Here is a 17841-nt window from a genome sequence, read left to right on the forward strand (position 1 = left end):
AGCATAACGTGTGTCTAAAGTTACACATCACACTATTACAATAATGTGACTGTTTTGGAATAACATTTTCAATATATTTAAACATCCTCTGAATTGTCTGCTTGTCTGCTGGAATGTCTACCCATCTTTTTTGGAGAAATAACACTGGTCACTCAAAACATTCATAAAGTATAAATGGCCCACACTTTAGACGACGCAAAAATACTTAACTAATGATTAGTAAATGGTTTATACGGACATTTATTATACATCTTATGAATGGTGTAATGATTAATAGATGATGTATGAACGATTTACTAATCGATTATAAATGCTTCAGCATGGGGAGTTGGTATACAGGGCTACAATAGCGAAATTCTAAGCTGCATGTGTGACAGAATATTCCAGTTTTGTGATTGTTAGAACAATAGGAGCTTTGTGCAGCATGAAACAACACTGTGACGAAACAACGATCCTCTCATTGTGATGTCCATTCCTTATTGTGATGGAAGTAGTGGGGAGCTTTGTGTAGGCCTATGTTTGTTCATGCACTACATACGACATGCCACAACACTCAAACGGCAAAGGCTTTAATAGAAACGGGTTTCTTATTTTTTTGTCAGTTGATTCTAAGGATATTAATAGGACTTTAATGTAAATGTTCTCATGACTCATTAGATGTGCAAACATGTGGGGAAGAGACTGCAATGCACAATCACTTTGTCATGCTTTATTTAATTAAAATAATTATTTAGAAATTCCATATTTACATCTTCAATAACATTAATAACAGTATAAGAAAAGAAAAAACAGTTTAGTCACAGTTCTCATACTAAACATCAGCATGACAACAAAATCGAATTATCATAAAGAAAAAACAATGAAAGAGTTGTTTTGTTTTTCAGATACTCAGTCATTAATCCCCACAATATTCGCCCCCAAATCATCCTTCTGATAAAATTGCATTTCTTTCTCAAGAGCAGTTTGCCATTTACAATATATACATATTGCCAAACAAGAGTAACCCAGACAGTTCAATTCATGACAAAAAAATTTTTTGACAAGGACATGAGGACATTTTGCTATGAGAATGATACCCCGTGTGACTGTATGCCTCATTCAGACAATTGGCACTGCACTACATTTAAGATCTGGAAGGTTTGGTTGGGTGGTGAGCTCAAAGAGGCTGAATTTTGAATTCAACACAGAGGATCCTGAAAAAAACGACACTGGAATGCGAAAGGGACGTGTGTATTATTGTATAAAACTATTGTAAACTTGATGCAAATACAGGAGTAGCTTCACAAAAAAAGCTGTTACTGTACTGTGCCACCAAAACATCCTATGATGTCATGAAGTCAAAGTCGCATGTCAGAGTGTTGCAAAATGTGCTACAAATAAAGTCTTTGGTGAAACAGCTTTGGAGCGACGTACACACAATGCAGGATTCAGGGCCTTTGCCACTGACAAAGTCATAGACATCAGTTGCCCAAATGTATTAGAGTGTTTAGAATGTCATGTGTAAACGTGTCAAGTCACCCTGGATGAGGCTGTCATTAAAAACAAATAAATAATGAATTAGTTAGCCACGAGAAGGTATTGTCCATGAGTTCAGGGTCAAGCATAGCTGGTCCAGTGTTGCCACTAAAAGTATTCAATGTCCCTCGGATGTCTTTACTCCCCTGTCCATCATTGGGAGACAGTCCAATTCTCCTCATAGCTTCCTATCCCTTGCTGCATTTGCCTGTTGGTCCCCATTATCAGTCCTCTTGATGAGGGTTGGTCCATGGGAGCTAGAGATGGTCGTAGGCTGCAGTGGATGGTGGAGCGGTGCGGGAGGCCGAGCTATAGTAATAGGGAGAACCTGCAGGGGGCGACAGAGATAAAGGAGTTTACCATTGTGGTTTGATTTTTAGCTTGGCTTTGATGGTGTTAGGAGGGACAATGCAACGCAGAGCAGGCTTTCTTAATCCCATCAACCACATGACAATAGCAGATGGTTCAGATGGAAATCTGCCTTGCTTGGATAGTTTGTCCCATGAATAAAGCTGCCTGTTTTGCACCTTCTCTCTGTTAAAGTATGGGGCTACTTGATGGAAGAAATATCACCGAATATTTTGCATTATGCATAGAATTAAGCATTCAGAACACACAAGCATTAATACTGTCTATGTTCCCCGGTGTCGTTAATAATTGGTGAAATCAGCTGGCTCAAGGTGACACACAGACTTGTGACCAGAAAGTCACAACAGAACACAAGTTCTCATTGGCTGGTAAGCTCAGAGAGAGTTACCGTACACACCAAGAGACGGCAGTGGTATAGCGCAGACCCCCTGGTAACTGGGTAACTAGTTTCCATGGGGACTAGGGGAGATCCTGATACATGTGACCTGACTGAAACCAAAAGTTTGACTGCACTATATTTCCTGGTTGGCGTGAGGATTTGTATTTGAGGTTTTCCCATTGATACTCTAGGTTCAAATTCATTGTATTTTAGGTTCAAAGCTATTGAATAAGGTTCAAAGTATAAACTTGACCTGACAGGAATGGTTTGCATTAAAAAATAATAATAATAATTGGAAGCTGGGACTTTTATCTATAACAATTCAGTCACTTTTGTCACGTTCACAATCATAACACATCAGCTTTATAAACAGTATGGTCCTGTGTGGAATCTTTCATCGTTCCAGTACTGACACAACACAGACTACAGTACATGCTTCTAATACTTATGAAGGGTGTGTCCATTGAACACCACTGTGCCGACTGACTCACCGAGAATGCTGGAGTTGGTGAATCTCCATGCTTCACTGTAGGAGGTGTAGGGGGAGTGAGTGTAGGTCTGACCAGAGTAGTCTGCACCTGCAAGGACATGGAACAAAACAGCACGTACATCAGATGTACACTAAGAGACATATAGTAACAAACATCATTCAGTAAGAAATTCCCAGATGTACGTGTATAGAAAGAAATACATCACAGACAATATCAGGCATAAAATGTCTTATAGAGACACAGCATTCCTCAAAGTGTTTGTTTTTTTGCCTTCAGTTGAGGGTGTTTGTCCTCTTGCCAGCATCTGCTAAGACTTAGCTCATAATTCACCAATGGTTAGGGCATCTTGTAAACCATTAATCTATGGGCCAGGTGGATGGCTGGGGGTAAAATCCCTCGACTCATTGGTGCGTGTGGCTAGTCTCCGCTTCCTCTCTTTAGCGTTTACCCCTCCCCTCTCCGTCCGTCCAAAATGCCCTCCTCTCCTCTCTATCCCTCACTTCCTGCTTCAGCCTTTCAGCCATTCTCTGTCTCCTCTATTTTCTCCTCTTCTTTTTTTAACATTCCAATATCTAATTGGTAATTATGTTGGCTGGATTGAATACCCCTGCCCCCCCCAGACCCCCCCCCTTTCTGTGAGTAATTGTGTATGAACGCTTCCTCACAGCGAGCCCACCAGAAAAATAATAAATCAGACCCTCTCATTTCGCGCTTCGAAGGGCAGACTTCAAATAAAAAGGCACACACACACACACACACACACACACACACACACACACACACACCACAAAGACCCTCCTCCTCTGCTCTCTCTCTCTCTCGCCCAGGCCCACTCTGCCACCCTGTGGCCCCCCACCCTCTCCCCCCCTCTGGTGGGGCCCCTGGTTCCCATGGTGATGTGTGGTCAGAGGGGCGGCGTGGGGGTGCGGGCAGCAGGGCGGAACCCCCAGCCTGTTCTCTTGTACCCCCTGGGCCCTGGCTGCACCGCCATGCAGTTCACCAGCCGAGCAGGCTACTCATTAACCAGCATGCCTTCCTGTTAATCTCCAATCCTCCCTCCCAGCATTTCGCTCTCCCTGTCTCACGCCCATCCTTGCTTTTTTAGCGTTGGTTTTGCTCACTGCCTTGTCCTAAAAAAAAAAATGTTTTTTTTTGTCTAAATCCTTCTCAGTGGTGCTTTGTCCTAATAGCGTATGCAGTTTCAGCATTCCCTAAGGGAAAACCCAGATAGGATCAGGTTTGGCTAAAAATAAAACTATGAACTGCATTTAAATAAGCTGAACTGAAAGTAGAGACATCATTCATCTCTTTCTCAGAAATCCCATTTTAGGATGCCATGGCCTGTCTCATAGCCTGTGTGTGTCAAGGGACGGGAGTCTTACCTGCTACCATGCCAGTGATGGCCGAGGATGAGTAGCCTGTCTGGCCACTGGAGGGGATGTGAGGAGGGTAGCCAGGGAGAGTGGAGCTCACCATATCCCGCCCTGAAACAGAGGAGGACAGACCACACACTGTCAGCATGAGGATGTACACATACTGTAGTAGTGCAGCAGCTGGATATACACATGAAAAACAAATCAATTCTGGCACTGTCAGTGGTGCTCACCATCATCTACAGCAATTGACGTTCCAGTACAGTACTGCACATGGGGTTTGGTGTGTCGTGGCAGGTGACATGATAAGCGAGTGTAGTCTATACTGTCTGCATGGACCCCCTACAGGGCGTGGCAATGGGTGAGACGAATGCTTCATTACCTGCTATGAGAGACTGGCTGCTGAAATGGCCGTACACTGGTGCATGATGGGAGAATGAGTTGAACGCATGAGGGAAATGGTTGGAGCTGCTGCAGCTGCTACTGACAGTGACAGGGGCCTGCAATGACTGCAGCTCTAGGAAGGCAGAGTTGGCCACCGCATTTAGGGAGGGGCTTGTGCTGGTCACCTCCGGGGACATTTCCTGTTTCAGACAAAGTGTGAGGGGCTGTAGGGGGTCTGAGGTGACATGGCCAGTGGGTGGATGGGTGAGAAAATGAAATAAAATGGAATTAACTAATATGAATGAATGGATTAACAAATACACTGCAGAAATAGCCAGGAAGCTGAAATTAATTCTTGAAACAAATGACGAGTGAATGGGTACTGCATTAGACATACAGCACATATTGTACGTCTGTTTTAAATTAAACTTGAAAGGGTGCTTTGGGCAGCTCGTGATAATAGGCCAAATTAATTGTACAACGCATCAGCAGGCACGGCAAACTAACATGTGGCTGCACTGCAGAGATAAACATCAACTGCTATGATAGCTCGGTCGGAAACAAGATCTATTATCAGATTGATGACAACCGCAGTTGCTACAGTCCGGAGTATACACGCCTAAACAGACTGCTATTACATTCACAGATTATGAATGCATTATGATATTTAAAATAACTGCCTTTGTGAATTGGGTGTTGAGATATGCTAATGTTTCCATGTGCCAGCGTGTTCAGTTTTCCTTCTGCTTCATCTTTGAGCGCTGATCTTTGTGCGGGGTGAGAGGGCACCATCCATCGTTAGAGTCTTACCTGTCACCACAGTGTAACCCTGGTGCGCTGCCAGATTCCGACCAATAGCAGCACTCGATGTTGAGAGGCTGGTCTTCCCGTCTTCTAGACTGCCATTGATGAGCGAGAGAGGGTACACAGTCTGTGGAGAATAAAAGCGGATTAACCATTTGTACGTGAGCGTGTGTTGTGTGTGAAAAATAGAGGGGGGAATTCAAATAAATAAGGAAATCTTTGACTATGTACAGACTCAGTGAGCATAGCCTTGCTATCGAGAAAGGCTGCCGAAGGCAGACCTGGCTCTCATAAGCAGACAGGCAATGTGCACGCTGCCCACAAAATGAGGTGGAAACTGAGCTGCACTTCCTAACCTTCTGTCAAATATATGACCATATTAGAGACACGTATTTTCCTCAGATTACACAATTTTTTGATAAACTCCCATATCTACTGGGTGAAATACCACAGTGTGCCATCACAGCAGAAATATTTGTGACCTGTTGCCACAAGAAGAGGGCAACCAGTGAAGAACAAACACCATTGAGAATACAACCTATACTTATGTTAATTTATTTTCCCTTTTGTATTTTAACTATTTGCACATCATTACAACACTGTATATATACATAATATGACATTTGATATGTGTTTATTATTTTGGAACTTTTGTAAGTGTAATGTTTACTGTTAATTTGTTATTGTTTATTTAGCTTTTGTTTATTATCTATTTCATTTGCTTTGGCAATGTAAACATATGTTTCCCATGCCAGTGGCGTTAAGCAGACTCCACCTCTCAGTGCCAATGTGACATGTAGGTCACCGTACCTGCTCGGTCTTGCTGGCTGCTGCAGAGCTGAAGTCTGGTGGATAGTGGTGGCGGTCAAAGCCACAGTCCAGGTGCTGCGGGGGGAAGTGCTCCGGTCTCAGCTGCTTCCTAGGAACGCCTGCGCTGCCCTGAGAGTCCACACTGTGTCTACAGCTCTCCTGGTCACCTGAGAGAGGTGAGAGAAAGAGAGAGAGAGAGAGAGAGAGAGAGGGTAGGGTTATATTGAGAAGTTATTGAATCTATTTGAGTTTGTACATAAATTATGGTAGAATAAATTGTCAGAGTGAATCTTACTGAATTGCATAAAAAAATATTATAAAATGTGAGAGGAGTATAGAACATCAGGATTTGGGATTGCACAAGAATTTGTGGGTATTTACTGTCATCATGGCTCCTCTTGCCCTCTTGGCTGGGCTGTGGTATTCCCAGCAGGCCACTGATGGAGTAGGTGGAGCCCAGGGAGTCGGACTGGGGCGACTCTGGGGGAGTGACAGCTGAACTGGGGACTGACAGAAAGAAAGGGAAAACTGACTATTATTACTGCAATATTATCGTTGACCATTAGCGCTTAATCTTACGAACCATTAAGCATGGAGTTTCTTTAGGCTAAATACTATATGATCAGATCTTAATGCTAGGCCTTAGTGAAGGCGTGTGTTGGTGCTTGGAGTGGGGGGGTGATAGTGCTTTGTTAATGACTAGGGTGTGTGTGTGTGTGTGTGTGTGTGTGTGTGTGTGTGTGTGTGTGTGTGTGTGTGTGTGTGTGTGTGTGTGTGTGTGTGTGTGTGTGTGTGTGTGTGTGTGTGTGTGTGTGTGTGTGTGTGTGTGTGTGTGTTTGTGTGTGCATGTGTGTGCATGTGCGTGTGTGTGTGTAGAGACTCACTGAGTGTGTGTCCTGGGCTTAGGCCTTTACCATCCAGAGGCAGGTTGAAAGGCAGCTGCACCTTGGTTCGGATTATTCTGGAATAAAGAGCAGAGATTATAAATAATATTAAATCAACGTTTTATTGTCACATACCAGATAGGTGCAGTGAAATGTGTTTATTGGACAACAGTGTAAAATTTATTGCACCACATACTTACATCTGCGATTGTTCTGCTGATTTAATTTCTATACACTTGTTTAACACTATTTAAGAGATCACAGTTCTTATTTTAAAGGCCCACTTAGTGATATTTATTGGTTTACACATAGCATAATGTAGAGGTTAGTCAGTACCTGTTGATGGAGCTAACACTGGGCACGGTGTCGCTGTCACACACCCCCTCTGCCAGGAGCCTGTCTCTGATCTCCCAGGCAAACATTGTGGGGTTCTGACGCTTGTAATCTGCTATTTTATCAACCACTTTAGGAGTGGCCACCTTGGGCTTGGAGCCCCCAATCACTCCTGGCTTGATGCTGCCAGTCTCATAGTAGCTGGAAAAGGAGAGAGAGGTTTGTTCAGTCAGAGAGCAATATAGTGAATGTGGGTGGTCATCATTTGGATTGAACAAAAATAGGTGTTTACATGACCAATGATGTACTGTGTAGTGAACCCAGACACTTTTCACAATGGGAGACCGTGGTTCATGGTTTAGGTGTCTTGAGAACACAATAGAGGGCTGCTAACAGTATCACCCTGTTGTGTAAAGGGTGTAAAGGTGCTATGAGGTGCTCACCGTCCCAGGATCTTGCTGACACAGCCGTGGCTGACACGGAGCTGGCGGGAGATGTCACAGGGACGCACGCCCTGGTGGGCCATGTCCACGATGCGCTGCCGGATCACCTCCGGGAGCGGACGGCCGTTCACAAACATTCCGCCTAGTTGGTTAAGACCCCCATGACCTGGGGGAGGAGGGGGGATGAAACACTTAGAAATGTCATGGAACCTGAGCTCACTGCCACCCACGCTACCACCCACACACAGCACTACCTCACACAGAGGATACACATACAGGGAGGGCACACTGATATTGGGTCTGGGCTGGTTCTACTTCAAGCTATTTGTTTGGTCTGTGACAGGGCTTACATGGCACCTAATGTTCTTACCTTGATACGACAATGACATACTACAGACATGTAGAACAAAATAGATGAATTGATCAAATAAATCACATATTATTTAGGCATCTACTGGCAATATCATTTTCAGAATGCAATAAAAAAAACTGGATAAAAGGTGGGTCCTTTGGGTTTCCAAGAGAAGACGTTATTGAACCTGGTGGGACAATTCAGCACACAAAATTGTGCAGGTCATGAACATAACAATGAGCATATATTTCCTGGAATTTGTTTCACTGTATTGTTTGAAATTTTTTCATATTCTGTTTTTTTTTTTATGTTGAGGAGACAGGCATGTTTGGTGTGTCCAAGTTTACAGGTAATTGATATGAATGTTGGACAAAAAAAAGATTCACTAAACTATAAGTTACAGTAGCATAGGGCTCTACACAATCTATCTTGCTGAAGTTCAGCATTACAGAGTGATTGAAATGTAGATGAAATGTTCCCGCATTAGCGGAGACTGTATTCACGGTAAACGCTGTACAGGCTATGTTGGCTCAATCGGGAAATTGCCTTTACATTTCTAAAGCGCAATCTGTAACGCTTCAGCGATACAGATTGAATAGAGCCCCTAGCTATCAAACTAACCCGGGTACAGATCTTAAAAGGGCTATATAAAAATGATGACAGAGATGTGAATGATGCAAATGTCAGAATATATTTTGTCAATTTATCATGCATAATTCAGTGTTGTTTTAAAAGAGTGGTAAAAGAGGGTAACTGACCAATTAAGTCGGATCTAGCTAGAAATTTGACAGCCTCTGGTCTAGACAGCTCTGTGTAAGTCTTCCACATTCTAGATGTTCTCAATCCTGGTTCTGACCTCTAGATTCCTCTCTCCGGGTTTGGGTTTCCTATGGGACACACAAGGCAGCGAGAGAAGGTAGTCATTTCTCGCAGAGGAAGTAAGTTTATCCTAACTTTGATATAAATGAATTTCACATTAAACGTTATAAAGCGGAGAATTTTACGCGTTTTACATTTTTTATGTAAGGAGTTTGGGGCCCATAGGCCATGCATAATTTAGGCCCATTCTGGCAAGCGGCATGGAAAAACAGCTCACATGCACAATGATACGATATTGCCATCATTTCGATTTCAAAATGCCCTGAAGTGATACTGTCTAAGCTACAATTCTATAGCCTAAATGACAAAGTCAATTATTTATCATCATGTTATGTTTTGGAGTTTATTTTTTCACGATTTGGTCAATTATTCGTTAAAAAAAAGTATATCTGCGAGGATAATGGGTTTCTATAGGTTATAGCATCAAGTTCAATGTGAAACCACCTCTCTGACAGGCATGTTTATCACATTTACAATTACGCAAAATAAATGGCAATAATTCGTTTTTTACATTAGAAAAATGTAGCCTACATCGTGAGCATGTTGACCATTTCCAATAGCTATATTAGGTCAAATAGCAATTGTGTGGTGTAAATCAAGTTATTGATAGCCTATTTGCGTGCAAGCATACTCACTACATTTCTTATCGTCTAAACACATCGATGGGCTGTCAGTAGTCAGTTGGTATAATGCGGTTATTATAAACAGAAAATATTACATTGAGAGTGATGTAGTCTATGGCAGAACGTGTCCATCGTCTGAATTTGAACTATAGGGATTAATGTAATAGTGATTCCTATAAACATTTCCCATATAGGCCTATACAATTATTGTGGTTCACCAATATGCTCGAGATAATGCGCATGCATATTCGTTTGTAGAATAAAATGTATTCCCTTGTGTCGATGCTTAAATGAATAGCCTACCATAGGCCTAGACTACACCAGGTAATGCATGTTATAGTTATAGTTGACCATTTTAATTTACAAAATCAAAAATCGACTTCTCCTTTAAGAGGACTTGGAAATGACGCTGGGGGAAAGGGTTTGCCATGTCATTTTGAAAGTTGTCAGCAGCTTCTCTGTCTTTCTATAGACTGCATCAGTGACTTTGTAAGAATCCCATTGCTTTTAATTTAACCCATTCAGCAGCTTTCTTCCTCGCCTTGCTCTTTTCTCAGCCCTTTCCCAGCTTTTATTTCCACATCAAACGGAGGCCGGACGAGGCTGGGTGGGGAGCAGGAGCACCATTAGCCGTGCTAGCGGAGTGTGTAAAAATCTCCCCGCCAAGCTTCACCAACCTGCAGGATATTAAAGCTGAGCAACCCCAAGGGAATAAACACACACGCATATACACACACGCGCGCACTCTGTCTCGCTCTTCTGTCACACAAACACATACATACACACGCACACACATACGCACGCACGCACACACACACACAAATCCCTCATAAAGACGATTTATCCTAATTGCACAATTAATAGCCTATATTGTCTCCATTTCGCGTAATTTGTAATGATGCCATTCATTCTTTAGGTTGTTTCCCTTAAAATAATGAATCCCCTTGCATGGTTTTCCTCCTCAAAATGGATTCGAATTTATAATCCACTGTAAAATATATGATTTTATTGATTCTAGACTTCAAATGATGCGGGAACTAGGTCTAAAGGCCTAGCCTTTTGGATGAGTATGTACACATTTGGATTGAGAACACAATCTACAATGTAGCATAAGGAGCCGTCAAAATGCCAGAGGAAATATCTACCATACCTGAAAAAACTGGTTTTGTTCACCTATTGTGTGTGTGTGTGTGTGTGTGTGTGTGTGTGTGTGTGTGTGTGTGTGTGTGTGTGTGTGTGTGTGTGTGTGTGTGTGTGTGTGTGTGTGTGTGTGTAACTTATACCCTTATATTAAATATAATATAGCCCACCCCACACAAACTATTGCAGAACCTCTCACTTTCCATTTTAGTTTGACATGAACTTCAATAATTCAGCATTTCTGTTACACTGCACTTTAGTCCCTATATGATAGCCCACTCTTTATATATTTAGTTTTATTCCACTAACTTGCCATTAGGTTATAGAATGAACGTGTGGCCACTGACCACGATTAGCACAACCTATTATTTAGTCTAAATTCAAAATAAGCAGTTTTAATAAGCCACTAGAGATCGATTGCCTATGTTTGACACCATTGGTTGACTATCCTATAGGCTACTCCTAACAATTTTAAACAATATTGTCACGTAATTTTAATAGACCCATAACATTTAAATGTTGGTAATTTAGCAGACGCTCTTATCCAGAGTGACTTTTTGTGAGTGCATACATTTTCGTACTTTTCCCTTACTGAACCCACAACCCTGGCGTTGCAAGCGCAATCCTCTACCAACTGAGCCAAACGGCACCCAATAACCTCAATAACCTCTGAGGTGCAATGCTGCACTGTAACTTCTGAACGGTTATTGTAACCCCTGACAGCGGGTGCTATGAGAACATGAAAGAAGATGGCGCATTTGAGGCGACAAGAGGGTGTCATAATTTATACCGCGGGGTAGACCGGGTGAAACGTAAACAAGCCATACCATTCAGCTCCCCACCGTTCCATCATTGGCACAATTGAAGTGACAATGACCACGGATTGGCCCAAATCTATATCTGTCAGCTAAACTAACGTCCAATTAACTTGACAAACCCTCCACGAGAGAAGGAAAATCTGTTATTTTTGTTTAGTAAATACACGCTGGATTTATAACACCAGGCTCAACTTTCAGAGTTGTTGGCCTGATCATTGATAGTTCGATTTTTTAAATGTTACATTCATTAATTGACATTCTGTCATAACTTTTACAAAGATCACCCTAAAATGAAGGAAAATAAATGTAATAACAGTGTATAAAGACATGTGCACATGAAGTTATTCAATTATTGATCATTCGGTTTTTATTGACTAAGGTTATTGGCCTTCCTAGCCGATCTCTGCTCTGATAAGAGAAACATTGCTGTATAAACTTTATAAACTGTATGACCAGCCATGGACTACTCAACTATGCTAATGTATTCAGAATTCGTGGGTATACAGATATTACAACAAAACATAGCCTGTTTCTGTTAATAACGTCCTTATTCAGTATGAATAATGTCAAAGTATTAGAGAATGAAATAAAAGCACCCGTACAGTTTACAGCTTATTATCAGCATAATCACTCAATTACTTAAAAAGCTTTTCGTTTTCATGCCATTAGAAATCCCGGTGAATAATGTTAGGTATTCTTAACGAAACTTGGATAGAAAATAATTACAGGGATTATGAATTTATTCCGTTGTCAACGCCTGAGCATAAACTATTAACGGCTGATTTCTGTCAAGGTCTCTGAAATATTTTTTGTCATGCCTGTACTGCATTTTTTGCTTGCTTTGACAATTAAATATTTCATATTGATGAATGAGTTCAGCTTTTTCTAAGGAACATTTTAACAAAGTATCTGTTTATTTATCCTATATTTGAGTAATAGCTACTAAATGCATGTGATTATCTTCTCTTTAGCGGCCAAAATACTATAGCAATACGAGGGAAAGGAGTCTCAGATCTTGTGTTTTACCTCGTCCGGTGGTGTTGGACATATCTCTGAGGTCTTTGTCGTTGGGTGTCCTTGACAAATGCAAGAGGGTCCACGCTCTCTCTCTCTCTCTCTCCCAGTTAATTAGATGTTTTTAGTCCATGTGGGGCCTCGCTTGGAATGAATGTGTTCCTGAGTGCACTCTTTGCTGCAAGAGGACATTGTAATAGTTAATATGGGGTTCTTATGAATACTGTTAAGTAAGGTTATGCCATAGTGTGGCATAGTATTAAAATATATTAGCGCCCGCGTTGCAGTTTCAATTTGAGTCTTAAGTCCCCGTCGCCGCTCTTATTTAAAGAAATATATAGGCTTATATAATAAGCCAAAACAAAAAACACGTTTCACTGCTTATCGTAGGCTAGGCTTTGGATCTTTGTTGGGACTACCAATTAGGAATAATAGGATCTCTATAGGGACTACTCTCTCACACTACTTAGTGAATGTAACCGGACTCGATACTCTAACTAAACGATCAGCCAATACATTACTCATTGTTAAGTTTTTACACATTTACAACCATTTGTTAAAGATGTTAACAACCATTCACATTTGCTAACACAGTGATGTACCCATGACTAGCCGTTTTTTACGATCAAAAACACCTCATTGATGCAAATAATTACCTTCGCCTTGCAGAAAAAAAGGTCCGGGCAGATATCCTTATTATTATCCAATGCTAGACCACACCGGAGAAAATGTAACCTCGGCCGGGGAGATCCAAGTCAATCTTTGATAAAGCGTCTGGTATGATACTCTCTCAACAGGCAGAGGTGGTGTAGCTGTTCACGACCTGCTACCAATACTGTGCAAGGTTTTATCCAACAGACGCTCTCCGAGGCGCGCAGTGGCGATGGTGCGCCGCGGCCATTGGATGATGGAGTCGAGGGGAGTGCAGTAGAACTAAGGGTGAGGTGTGGCTATTTGAAAAGAGGGTGTCACCTTTCCCAAAAGCACATGGATGACTGATTTTGTGTTTTGAGTGGCATTCCACCCAATACAACACACTGTCTTAGAGAAACAGTAACGTTTACGGAAACACTTGTCAAGGAGCCGGTTTGTTTTCATTCACCCCCAGCGACAGCTTCGCTTTGATTAGATTGTGTACAAGATGTGACACGATTTCCGGGGGTCTGTGAATTCCGGTTAATTTGGAGTACACTGTTTTCACACACAATTTGGAACTTGATTTGTTGTGATCTGTCACAATGTCTGCTATCACATGACAGGTATATGTCCCCTTATTTGAGCGATAAAATGAGTAATATAGGACTATAGCATGTCAGGGACATGGGTGAAGCCGATAGCCTACACGTTGTAGATGTTACGTTTAAATCATAAAGTTTAGTTTTGTGTTGTACCCTGAATAAGCACATCAGATATTATCTGCTTACAGTCATACTTGAATGATATAGGACAGCCTATTATTTCGTGTCAGAGGACTTAAATTAAAATCACATTAAAGGTTGAATAAGCGGTTACTAGTATTTGCTACTTTTTACACAGCGTTCAACTAATTAAATATGGATGACATAGGCCATGTTTGCCCACAATATTGATTACATGCATTACTTTTTGCAAATTAATAGCCAACATGTTTATTAGAAACTTCTTTCAGATTGCTTGTCTTTATTGTTGGAATGAATTTATATTTACATATTATTATTAATATATATATTTTTTTTTTACCACCACCACATTATGGCTGTTTTTTATTCTGTTACTAAACAAAGATGCAGAGGTAAATCTTATATACATCATTTTCAACATCATCACCAAATTCAGTCAAAAAACAACTACTCAGTCTTATATGTTGATGTGGGATTACATTATTGTATTACCTTTCACCCACCCGCCCTTAGATTGCTTTCTGTGGTGGTTTGTGCAGTTGTAGGTTAGACAGTGTTACGTGGATTGTGTTCTATCCCTCTAAGCTTTTCTACGATCCTCTTCACCTCTCCGCCAAGTAGCGCTGTAAATACCCATACTAGATTACTAACTAATGGTAGACTGTCTCTTACTTACATAATAAGTAAGTCTGAAGCGAGTTCTTTAAGGTCAAACCAGTTCAACACAGAGACAGTAGACAGTAGACACTGCCTATCCAAATGAGTGGACATCAAGTCTGAACATCACTTCCAAACATCACATCCCACGCATTTTCAGCTGCTGGTTATCATAGTGCCAAGGCGTTCTGATTGTGCGTATTGAATGCCTTAGCTTATTTTACACATTCACCACTTAATCAAGTGAATGGGCTCCGTGAAATATGCGGGTGGTTCTTCGCAACAGGGTGTCGGTGTCCCTCTGAGTTCCAACAGTGTTTAGTTGTTCTCACGAGCTTGGAAAACAAACATAACACCCATAATGACTCTCGTTTATGACCCCATGTTGCCTAACATGGCCACAGTGTCGTCTGCCCAGTAGAAATTATAGTCTATCTAACCATATGGCTCGTGGCACCAATTTACGGTTGTTTTACAGTTTTGCCAGTTGAAGACATAGCAAAATTGATTATGCAAAAGTGCAACCTTTTGCCATGGAAATTGGTGATTGGAAACAGAACATATAGTCGGGGCAATTTAAGTGTAGGTCCTTAAAAACAATCTAGAAACGTTGTATGGCCTGTTAGTTGCGAGATTACGACATATATGTGAAGTAGATAGAAGGGGACCCTTGTGCGCCCCAAACAATTTAACATCATTGGTCAGTGCATCGCAAATCCTTATCTCGTTAGGCTACAATTGGTGAGCTCATTCTCAATCTTCCCCGGCCCGCCGTGCAATGTAAATACCATTACACCAGGTTCGCTCCGGGACAAAAGGGCGAATGTTTTGAAATAAATAAAACTGTCGAGGGACTAAAGTGAATCATAACATTAGATGGGAGCAGAGAATTCCTCTGTGAAGTGCAAAGAGAGAGCGAGAGCGAGGGGCAATTGCCTGGGGAGGGAGGTGAGAGATAGAAAGAAAGATGGAACACAGAGGTTATCGAGAGTTTAACAAGGGATTAAAACTTCTAGATGGCTATCTGCACCAGAAGTGCACATTTTAATAATGTTTAGTTACAGGGGTTTTGTTGTGTGGCTTTGCTTTGAGGCAAACTGATTGCATGAATATACACCCAAAGACTCTCAGATGACTGGGCCATGTGAGTATCCACCAATAATAATAATGATTACAATGAAAAGAGAATATGCAACACACAACACAGTAGCATATGTTAATATAGTAGGCTACCTTCGGTACTGTTATAATAATTATATGACCTCATCATGATCCTTCCTGAACTAATAAACCTAATATTATAATGATGATGAGGATGAAAATGAGAAGATGGAAGAGGAGGAAGAAGAAATAACATAATTAGGCCTACATCAATTGAATCATTACATCAACGATTATGACGGTGGTTTTCAGGTTGCGTGTATTGCCAAAACTGCGCCAAAAATGTTCAATTATTAGCCTAAAATAATCTATTTTACTTCCAGTAATCGCACAACTCTTTTGATAGCCTAATTAAACAGTGTAAATTCAGATATAATGGGCCTCTGCAATATCAAAATAAACGTATTGCATATTTAGAGGGGGATATCGGGGGGGGGGATGTAGGCTATATTTATAGTTTACATATAGGCCTAATGTTTTTGTAAATAGTCTATAATCATCTATAATAATTTCGAAATAAAACCTGAACTAAATGATTCATTCGAATAAAGAGTATAGCCAAGGCAATTCATCTGTCTGGTATTAGATCAACTCGCAGACAGTTTCTGAAAGCATTCTCCGCCCAGGCCATATGAACAAGCCCGTTTAATTTGTAACTTATGCAGGCCTATGCAGCCCCTACTTATTTTCTACTGTGAGATTTTATTACGACAACCCGCGGATTGTTTTCCAATGCTGCACATGTAGGCCTACAGTCAGTCTGTCATGTCCTTCAATTCAGAACCACTCTCAGACTTGGTTGTCAACATGCAATGGAGAAAAGCATTTCGCCAGAGGATATTCTCAAGATCTTATGCGATTTGACTATTGAATGGACCGACACAATCAACGTAGCGCTCGGGTGGAGCCAGTTAATATAAAGTCAAATGAAAAAGTGAAGAAAAAACCATACCTTGATCAAAGAAAAACAAATCACAGCAGCGTTCGGCTTTGAGCACAGCCACCCATATCAAGAACACCTTCTGCAACCATTCTCAAAAAAAATTGATTTAAAAAAAAAAATGAATAACGTCTCCTCAGTCCAAGGATGCTGTGTAATTCCTCAATGAATACGGTCTTTATGTCTGGAGCCTACTTGTTAAAGAAATGCTTGTTTTTAGATGAATGCCTATGCCAACGTTTGCAGATTGGACGCAGTAGTTTCATTGAAAGGTTATTGCTTTATCTCGACAGGTGTAGCATCAATGATCCCACAAAATAAAAATAAGAAGCATTTAAGCATCTAAGTTTTAATCTAAGAAATAATGAATTCATATTTGAACAGTAAAATTTCACAACTGATAGAATAATTAACGTTTTCTAAATTTCTGACAGCTTTCATATGTACTACTTTTTCCTGAGGGCAATCGACTATCCATTTAATTACTTTTCTGTACTAAAACAAACAGGGATAGGTTTAAAATATATCAACATCACTCACTTAGCCTACATTGGGACTTTTTGGGGACATGAGGCAAAAGAAGATGCATGCCCCAAATGTTTCGGGTGTGTCTTGTTGATGGGTGTTTTTACGGATTCAGCTCCCCCGGCCAATTTTGGACCTGCAACAGAGTTCAGACCCAGGGGCGACGGGTGCAAACCATGAGGGCAAAGGGTCAGAAAAGCAGCATCAATTCTTGTCCAAAAGATAGGCTAGTAAATGAAACGGATTAACAAATGATATGCCTATAGGCTACTATAATATTAGCCGAAATCTTCTGACTTCAATTAGACATATGCTTTTCAAGTTTATCATAATTGAATTGGAGTTGAGTTGTAGCCTCAAGCAAAAACATTAAGTTCAACTTTGTCGTTTTCATATTCCACACAACAAAACTATTACTCCACCTTATTAGGATAACCTTTCTTAGGTCTGACACTTTACACCGGTAAAAGGCATGTATGTCTACACCTTGCAACTCAGCTGAGCTATTTTTCACTGGGGAATTACTTCGAGACCACTAAAGTGAACACCACGAGGTAGACTACTCCAA

General features: G+C 41.0%; 1 protein-coding gene across 2 annotated transcripts; it reads right to left on the reverse strand.

Annotated features, from left to right (window-relative positions):
- Positions 1-789: 789 nt before the first annotated feature.
- Positions 790-13420, reverse strand: LOC139388007 (paired box protein Pax-8-like). Of its 2 annotated transcripts, XM_071134489.1 has the most exons (13): positions 13268-13420; positions 12624-12789; positions 8896-9024; positions 7786-7951; positions 7346-7543; positions 7010-7086; positions 6507-6632; positions 6126-6292; positions 5322-5442; positions 4510-4746; positions 4137-4238; positions 2755-2841; positions 790-1843 (listed from the first exon to the last, which is right to left on the reverse strand). In XM_071134489.1, exons 3-13 carry the CDS (start codon positions 8963-8965, stop codon positions 1773-1775), a joined length of 1422 nt encoding a protein of 473 aa, XP_070990590.1. In that variant the 5' UTR covers positions 8966-9024; positions 12624-12789; positions 13268-13420; the 3' UTR covers positions 790-1772. The 2 variants fall into 2 exon arrangements, with proteins under 2 accessions (XP_070990590.1, XP_070990591.1); XM_071134490.1 differs by lacking the exon at positions 4510-4746.
- Positions 13421-17841: the final 4421 nt, after the last annotated feature.

Source organism: Oncorhynchus clarkii, chromosome 29 (genome assembly GCF_045791955.1).
Source record: "Oncorhynchus clarkii lewisi isolate Uvic-CL-2024 chromosome 29, UVic_Ocla_1.0, whole genome shotgun sequence".
NCBI classification, from domain to species: Eukaryota; Metazoa; Chordata; class Actinopteri; order Salmoniformes; family Salmonidae; genus Oncorhynchus; species Oncorhynchus clarkii.